The sequence below is a fragment of the Anneissia japonica genome, unplaced genomic scaffold, assembly GCF_011630105.1.
Source record: "Anneissia japonica isolate Jap-2015-1 unplaced genomic scaffold, ASM1163010v1 scaffold4446_len648930_cov198, whole genome shotgun sequence".
NCBI lineage: Eukaryota > Metazoa > Echinodermata > Crinoidea > Comatulida > Comatulidae > Anneissia > Anneissia japonica.
The window spans coordinates 225613-235532 of NW_022683639.1; the positions used below are offsets into that span (position 1 = coordinate 225613).

A 9920-nucleotide genomic window follows, 5' to 3' on the forward strand; every position below is an offset into this window, starting at 1 on the left:
ATAACTAATATAATAATTAAGTGCAAAAAATAATAAACACCAATCACTGACTTTATAGACTGAAAAAAAAAATTATTAAACGAACAGGCCTATCGTTTGTGATTAGCATTTGAAAATATCTTACAATATTTCAATTGGTTACTTTGTAGGCATAATATTTAAATAAATTGTTGGTTCTCGATTAGCAATTAAAATTTAAAAAATCTGCACCACTTAAATATAAGGTTACTGCTTATTGTTTGCATATCCTTGAATTGGTCAATAAAATCAATTCAATATTTTGATTTGTGTTTTATTGGAAGTTAAATAACCTTTTTTATTAATTGAAATTAACACAATTTCTTAATTGAATTTTGGAGGGTTATAAAAAATATTTAATCTGATATATTTTTAATTATAACAATTTATATTATATTTTTAGAGATTAAAGGTGAGGAGTTGCGGACTGGATATTCCTAATATGGCAGATATAATGGACGACCGGGGGGGGGGGGGGTCGCATTGTGTGGTTCACCAATGCCATAGGACTAGGTGTTTTTACACGGCTGGAGAATTGGATTGGAAGTGTACTGTGAAGTTTTTCCAACAAAAGTTTGATGACTGAGCAGCATGATGATGATAACGTCGTTGTCATCAACAATTCACCTGCAGGCTTCATCAATTTAACGTTCTGTCCTGCTTTTCTGTGCTATCTGTCAGAGTTGACTCCCCTGTTTTCCAGGCCAGTAGTTACGTCACGCATTGGAACGCCGCCTACTTTTCGAAGTTATAGTGACTATCATATCGATGTGTCATACCAGGGCTTCCGCAAATCGACGCAAATGCGCCAACAATTTGTAAGCTTACTTTACAAACTACAAGTCAATATATATAAGCGTGTGTAAGAAAAGTTTGTTTATAGGCCTACACACTTTGTTGTATAAGCTGTTAGAGAGAACTTCTATTACTTTCCAGCTCGTTTCATGTATTCCATTATGCATAGGCCGACATCTCTTCTACGATATTGATTGGAATTTTACTTTGTATTGGATTTGATTTAAAGCTCGTTTTTAAAATGGAATGTAGCCCTAAGTTGTTTCGTCATGAGCAAAGGCCAGCAACATTTGGTGACTTTGGATTTGATGTCAGGGATTTGATACACAAATCTAAAAGTTTAGATAGACCTGTCACTTTTGCTGACTTCGGAGTTGATGTGGAAAAAGAAAAACCTATTGTACACACAGCAATTGGAACAGTAAGTGAAAAATAATATTTCACTGTCAGTCGTCATTCTGTCGTAAAAACATGGTACTTTATGGTGTTTTTACAGCTATTGTTTTATTTTTCAACAACATTAGGCATATCATACAATAATACAGTAATACAGCAGTATATATTTCAGGTCTATTGTATTTCATATAGATGTATCTAGTAGGCCTATGTCTATTGTGGTGTATAGTATAGTGCTGCAGTAGTATTAATATTAATAATAATAATAGTTATGATGATGATGATAATGATAACAATAATCATTATAACAATAATGTTAGTTGTTGAGAAAATTCAAATCAGCTTTTGCTTTGCATGGTTTTTGGAATTCAGCGTTTATCCCTAGATATATCATTTAAAATAATGTTAATAATAATAATAATAATAATAATAATAATAATAATAATAATAATAATAATAATAATAATAAATCAGTGACAGCATTTTCAAATAATTCAAAAAGTTAATCGAATTCATCAAATTGATGATCATCATTGTCATATGTAAAAATATAAAGTAAAATTAAAACCATAAACGTTTGAGAATAGTTCTGAAATAAAAAAGTAAAGTACAGCAGCTATATTATAATAGACAGCCAGGCGCGGATCCAGTGGGGAAATGGGGGCACATGCCCCCTCCCCGTTTTGCCACTAGATTTTAAAATGTCAACATATCAATGTTGTGTATTGAAAATAAGCGATACTCTCTTATCTATTCAGAAAATGTGTTCCCCACCCCCACCCCCCACTTCTAAAAATTCTGGATCCGCCCCTGCCAACTCAAACATGGACGGTTTGAGGGATCTTCATACTGACTCTGAATATTATGTTAAAGAGTTGTTTGTGGGTTTCATATGTCTTCATAACAGTCTCTAGGGACTAATGCGCATGACTAATTTGATAAGCTATCTATGGACGCACGTGTCTTCAATGAGTATTATGGCCTATACCAGGGAGCTATAAAATATTTGAGCTCCCTGGTTATACGGATCAAACATTATGGACTTTGATCTTCTTATTTGAACTATACTGGCATTCCCACGTTAGTAATCATTTTTTTAACTTGTCTTTTATTACCTCCTTGTTATAAAATGCATGAATATGTCTATGTTCTTTCACCCAGTTAAATCATCAATAGGCCTATATGCAAATAAGCCTATAAGTACACCTCAACATATTTTAAAATATTAAAATATAGATCATCTTCCAATGAGACGGATATTGAAATAATTATATTGTTTTCAATTATTATTATTCAATTATTTCTACAAAAAATCCACAAAATGTGAATTTAAGGTAGGCCTATATGATACAATTAAAAACGTTGCGTCTGCCGATTTTCTCATGTTAAATTTTAATTGAAAGATAAGAAGTTACATAGAAGTATGAATTAAGCAATTTAAGTATTGAAGTTTAATTTGTTCCAGACAGTATATCTATATATAGCAATAGATATATATTAAATAACTACATGATTCATGTCTTTACCATCAACCAACATAAGAACCGATTTTGGTAACTTCGTCACTGCATTGTCATGTACTAAATGACTCACGAAATTGGCTAGTATATGAACATTATGTTCGTTAGATAATTTAATATCGATTACTTGAGTCACATCCAGCAACGAATCGATTCCACGTGTGATTAGTGATATAGGGGGCACTGACTATCATTTTGCAAGCTGTTACCATCACAGAGGCCTAGTACCAATATTACGATACGACTTAATTCGAATACATGCACATTGTGTATTAGGATGATCAGTTACAACGTTAAGAGGAAATTGATGTTGACGTGACCGTTTAATTCCAAAGATATATTGACGCCGAGAAACGTCTTCAAGAAACTCGATTTCTTACTATCAAATATAGCTTTCTAAAAATTAATTTCCATTAAAATGCAAGTAACGTGCCACGTTTAAAATAAATTAAACCTTTGCATAAAACTGTGTGATGTTCAATATTGTAGCATTGGCTTTGGACCGGATTTTTGCGACCCTGGGAATGGGCAGCAATCTGGTTACCACAGAGCTAACTCAGCGACCCTGGATTGGAAGGCACTGGCAATCTTATACCATTGAGCTACGTAACTTCAAAATACTAGCTGCAAAGACTTAGTAGCTATGCACCGTTTAAAAATAATCTAAGAATATATACAATAAAACGAAAGATAGAATATAGTTAATAAAACAATCAAGCCAGTAATATTGTAAAAATTAACATCGGCAAAATGAAATTTAATTGTAATCATCATCATTTTTTCCTCATCATCCTAAGCTATACTAGCAATCATACCACACTATCAAGTTGTTTGGAGCCAAATATTTCTGGATTGAAATTTGTTAAATTAGTATTAATATCATCATCGTTATATCACCTTCGAAATCATCATCACTGACATCATCATCATTATAGGCATCATCATAGGAATATCATTATCATCAGCTTATCATTGTCATCATCATCATCATCATCATCTTCATCCTCGTCATTATCATTTTCATCATTAGGCAAAAAAATAAAAATAAAATATAACATTGTGTTGGCCACGTTTTGGTACAATCCCAAAAAAATGGGTAGGTCGGTAGGAAAACTTTTCTTTTTTTTTGTTTTAACAACCAAAAACGTGTTTACGCCTAAAAGGTAGAAGATAAACATATAATGCAACAATTTTGGATTCGCATCGCGTACGATCCAGCAAACAGTCTAGGCCTTTGCCCCGAGACTAGCCAAGGCTATTCCAGCCTTATTTGCTCATAAAAATATATTGTTGTTGTAGTCAAGAAAAAAAAACCAGCTAAAATGCCGACCCTGAATTTCGTAAAATTTGGGTGATTTTCAATCTATTGGAACTTAGGGAACGAGGCAACTATGTAGGCTGTATACAAATTTGCAACTCACATTTATTACCGACAGCAGCAGATCAAATTGAATCATTAACACATGTGACTTTGATGTGGGACAAGATTGTTGCGGAAAGGAGGAAGTAAAGCCTTACCCCTACGGCCAGATCGGTTGTCGATTTTTGTAGGGCAAGGCCAAGGGGACCGAGTCTAATTTTTTTGAGATGGACCGTTAATTTGGAACCTGACAATTGCTGTTTGTCTAATAGTCTTTAATGATCTTTAAAATTCAATAATAGCTAAAACAGCGTATTCATTGTTCAGAGGGCTTCTGAAAAAAAATATGGATCTCTGAGATCTTGAAGGGGGGTTGACGGAAGCTCAAGACACTCTATAAGCCTATTGCAAATTCATTTCTATTTTAACATGTTGATAAACTGTACTGTAAGTTGACTATGAGGTTATTGTACTATGCACGTGTATCAAGACATACAAATACAAGAATGTATAATGATATTTATTATATATATATATAGGTCTCTATAATTATATAAATATATATAATAGAAACATAACATTTATTCAAGTCGAATTCGGACACGCCTGTGTCCTTCCACAGACGTATTACCGTACGCATGAGTCACATTACCAAACACAGAATGACGTAATAATTATTCATCTATTTATTTGGCAAATTGACGAATGCAACAATTTTAGTTATTTGTAGGTAGAATTGTTAAATGTTGTTTTTAAAGAGAATGTTAGATAATTAACTATCATTAATTATATAATTGTGGGTTGCAAATTCACATTGATTGGGTATTGAAATTGGACTACATCCATATTATTACTGACACAAATTTACAGATCTTTACTTTTCAAGGTGAATTACAAAATATTAATTATGAATGTCAGTATGTATGATGGCTCACAGTGGCTTTAAATTAGCAATTGTACGGTAAATGCACCCATGTGATAACTATATATATTGTTCTTTCCTAGTGCCGCAAGTTAAGTAACCTCGATTGTAAAGAGAAGGTGTTCGTCTGTCTCTCGTTATTTACGATGTTATTCTGCATCGGATTGACAATTGAACGACTTTTGATTGTCGACATACAATCTTCCAATTTCACGTTTGTTCTTCTTGTTTTAGTAAACTGTGGTAAGAAATTTATATATATATATATCTTTCATAAACAGACTTTCACAATCCTGTTTGAAGCTATTTTTTGTGTCATTTTTGTGTGTCTGCGTGGTTTGAGAGTGGTGGCCCAGGGGCTGCGATTGTGGCTTTTGAAGTGTCGATAGCGCCACCTTAAAGTCGATAAATATAATTCAAAATCCTATCCTCATTTCTCGACGCCAGAAAAATTATCCTATTTAATGACCAGCCTTTTGAGGTTATGAATAGATTAGACACATTCACCATGAACGCTTTCCATGTGAAATAAGAAGTGTGCTGATTTTATTTTATTTATTTTATTTCAACTTTATTTACAGAGGGTAGCCCTTCCAGCTGAACTTGAAGGCCAGTTAATGTTCATGGACCCTCTTTAAAATTTCTATAAAATACATATAGGCCTAATATACAAAACAAGGCCTATATAACTATACATCAACAAGACAAAATAAGTGTGAAGATAGCATTATTATAAGTAATACCGGTAATAATAATAATAATATAGGCCTAATAATAATAATAATAACGATAATAGTATTAGTAATAGGCCTAATAATATAATTTGATATATCCTATGATACTGACAATGATATTATAACTGTCATACGATTGATTTTTTATTGTTGATAACGTGTTTATTTTTATTTTTTGTAGTGTTTTGTGTATATTATGTGGTACACGCAGTACTTCGGGAGCATCCATGGGAACTGTTTGCCTTCGGTACAGTAGTTTTAATGGTACTGGCCATCTGTATTGCTAACTACATTCTAACGTATCATCACACACAGGATCACGTCAAGTTGGTACGTCATTTATTAAGTAAATATTTCAATATAATACTCAATACTCGCCTATAAATGTAGGCCTACAAAAGCGCAGTAGCAAGAACTGTTTTCTATTGTCCGCCGATCTACCTATAGTAAGTTCAAGCTTGTGTTGACATTTGCTTCCCTTTTCCCGTTATCATTTTTTTTGCATTCCATATCTCCCATTGGGTTCCTTTCGTTCACTACTATCGTTTTCCATCTTTTTCATTGTAACATGTCGTTGATGACAATCATTCTTCATCCTATACGAATAATAGTTATTGACCATTTAAATGACCAAAAACGCCGTAGAGTGGAAATGGTGGCACACTTTGTATAGGGTTATCTGACTTGTTGAAACGATTAATAACTTCGTGAGGAATTGTTATTTTATGAGTTTCTCGATGATGCGAAAAATTAAGTACCGCGACGTTCATCCAAAACAGAATTATTACTAAAGTCTGGGTTCACATTACAGCGATTTAAAACCACTAGGAATTGCGAAAAATTGTTCTTGTTCAACGAGTCTAAACAGTTCTAGTGTGTACGGTAACTTTAGCGAAAACATATCCACGTTTTTTGCACTTAACTTGGCAATACGCTCTTTCGAGAGGAATGATTACTCAATGGTATAAGTCTAGTTTTTTTTTCTGTATCTTTTTCGCTTTCTTTTTCTTTCAAATTTCATGTAGAGTACCGTACGCCAGTTTAATTTTTTTTTATACATTTACAATATTGGCTCATGCCTCTACTCTTGGCCTTTTTTTTATACTATATTAATGCAAATGCAAATGTACGTGCAAAATTTTCCCGTTGATGTTTAGTTGAGTGTTTGATTTATTTGTTAAATTTTTATTGGTTTTGTATAAGTTTGCACCATCAATTCATGTGTGCCGCTGATTGAAAAGTGTTTTCTAAAGCGTTTTCCAATAAATTGATTGATTGATTGATTATTAGATCGTATACAGTACTGAACATAGGCCTAATTCTAATGGGTCAGGAATTCCATGGCAGACGTTCAGGAAATTAGGGTGGGTTTACCTCGCGTTGTTCAGACACGTGGGTGTAGATAATGCTATCGTCATTACCGGTATTTTATGTGGATTTCTAATGATAATGTTACGCTCTAATGCAGATATTGGCTTAATATTCATAAATTAATTTCCACTAACAGTGTCGATAACAACATAATAAGATTCGGACGTCCCCGTATTGAAGTGAAATGCAATATAAAAGCCCATGTGGCAATGTGGGTAATAAATATACTACTGTAACAAAGAACTTTGACAAGAATGTAAGAATATAATGAAATTAGAGAGAAGGATATGTCACGCCAGAATGCATTTCATTATAGATTGAAAAAATCGAAGATGATACCACCAGAGTACTGTGCGTAAAGAGCGACAATTAATTGTGGAGCCATAGAAACATTAAAAATTATTAAATTTATTAAAAATTATTTAAAAAATAAAAGAGATTTGTCTTTTTTAACAAAGGTTCGTCTTGTGTTGATAAGCTGTGTTGCTCCGTTCGTGTTAGCATTAGCCATCAAAATCGGCATCAATTATCACCGTGCAAGGAATCTTATTTTTAGAACAGTTGGTGCCAACTTACAACTTCAACGTAAGTAGAGAAAATCTTGTTTTTAACGTTCTTAGATCGTTTTGTATTCTGCTCATAAATATCGGCGAATAAAACTTTAATAAAATACTTGTTGATCATAGGATATGTATAATGAATATAAATTAATAAATTATATGATAATGAATAAATAAAAATACGTTGTAAAATTATCAAACGGGCGAATTAATTATTTAAAAAACCGACCACCAGACCAATGAACAATCGAACGATGAATGAACGAATGAATGAATGAACGAATGAATGAACGAATGAATGAATGAATGACAGGCGAACGAATGAACAAATAATAATTCTGTAAGTAGGTCTAAAAATGTAACGAACAATCTCAATGATCTCCGGTTAAATTATGCAATACACATAATGATATTAATTAAACAATAATTAATAAACTTTATAGGGCCTACAATATCCCACAACAAACCACTACGATGTCTGTTTGCAGACGGCGCACTATATAATCTTGTTACTGTATTACAATATATTCCTATCTACTGATACAGAAACGTTGCATTTCAGATATTTGTGGCAAGATGTATTTATTTGCTGATTTACAGAAATTCGATTTACAACTTCAGGTAGGTTGAAGAAGGCTGTTGAAATAAACACCAGACCTATAACAAGAGTTTCAAATAGAAAATAAATTGCGTTCATCATACGCATTTCATACCGTGTAAATGAGATAGGCCACATACAGAACGAAAAGCAAACATAAAATATGATACATCAATGTTATGTTTTAATAATGGTCCATATGTTATTAGTGAATCAAGCTTACAATAATAATAATAATAATAATAATAATAATAATAATAATAATAATAATAATAATAATAATAATATTAGGTCTAGTATAACAGTATAGCAAGAACTACTAAAATAATTTAATAAACTGCATTAAATAAGTTTAAACAATGCGCTAAAATTGGACCACTTATATTTTTCATAGATTAGTATGTTGGTGCTGGTGCTTAAGGAGGGCGCAAGTTTAAATTTGTTTGAAGAAATAGTGTTAGGCGTCGGGATTCCGCTTGGCTTAATCTGGAACGTGCTAGGATACATATCGGTGAGTAACGCGCATGTACACACACTCTATCAAATAATTTAATGCGACAAAAAAAAAAAAACTCACGTGTAAAAATATGAAATAATGAAGTATGCCTAAAGCGAAGCAATGCTAGCTGAATACGGCATTTATCTTGTTCTCCAGGGAGTATGATTTGCTGATATAAATAAGCGATAACAAGAATTAAAATTTTATTAATTCATAAAAGTACCCAAATGATTGGTTTGATTGATGTGTAGAGCAGCCGGGTTATGACGATGTGTGGGGCAATCTTGCTTGTCATCACTATCTTGTCATTTCTTTCACTTATAGGCCTATTCAAATGTCTATTCTATTTTTAGATAATGAAGATGATATTTAGGGTTAAGCGGGCTCAAGTTATGACCCATTAAATTCGTACGCATTACAATCAACAACTCACAATTTAGCTATTAATATTTCATGATATATTATTATTTATTAACAGACTGAAGGTCAATAAGGGTCACTACTCTAAGTGAAAGCTTAGGCAATTAAATTAAACAAAGGAAAAGAAAATAAGAATATCAATAACAATAACAAAAATAATAACTTTTCAATTATAATATTAATGACATTTGAAATATAAATGATAAAAATATCATAACAATACATAATTAATAATACTTATAGAACAATTACCGGTATTAGCATAGTAACGTCGTAGCACCACTGAAACTTTAATTGGCGCTACACAAATCCTTGTTGGTTGATTGATTTTATAATAAATTCATTTGAAGTAAAGACAGAATAGCATACACCTGGCCTTTAATGACCGAATAATTTTATATATCTTAAATACCCCATAAATATTTTGGCTTTTTATGCATTTAAGCTGAGTAACTTGAGCTGTGTATATGTCTACAGAAGCGCGATGTTTAGTTCCTTAAAATGGGCATATGTCCAAGATGCATTAAAGCTTGTAACTTTAACTACTTTTTTTTTCTAAAAAAATACATTTTAGGTATGGAGAGAAAGTAAATCTTTAGTGGCCATATATTTATCAACAAGTTGGATTTTTCCTGCATACATTTTGTACAAATACATTGATGTGAGTATAAAATTGCTTTATTTTATTATTATTTCTCATTGCAAATGAACTTTATCTTTCTAAAGA

General features: G+C 32.2%; 1 protein-coding gene across 1 annotated transcript in view; it reads left to right on the forward strand.

The window, feature by feature from the left end:
• Positions 1–813: 813 nt before the first annotated feature.
• Positions 814–9920, forward strand: part of LOC117100404 — an 11057-nt gene continuing 1950 nt past the window's right edge. The window contains exons 1-7 of the mRNA XM_033240083.1: positions 814–1234; positions 5095–5254; positions 5927–6075; positions 7575–7701; positions 8239–8297; positions 8669–8785; positions 9768–9854. Of these exons, the coding sequence (XP_033095974.1) occupies positions 1055–1234; positions 5095–5254; positions 5927–6075; positions 7575–7701; positions 8239–8297; positions 8669–8785; positions 9768–9854 (879 nt within the window). The 5' untranslated portion in view covers positions 814–1054. The remainder of the gene's footprint in view (positions 1235–5094; positions 5255–5926; positions 6076–7574; positions 7702–8238; positions 8298–8668; positions 8786–9767; positions 9855–9920) is intronic.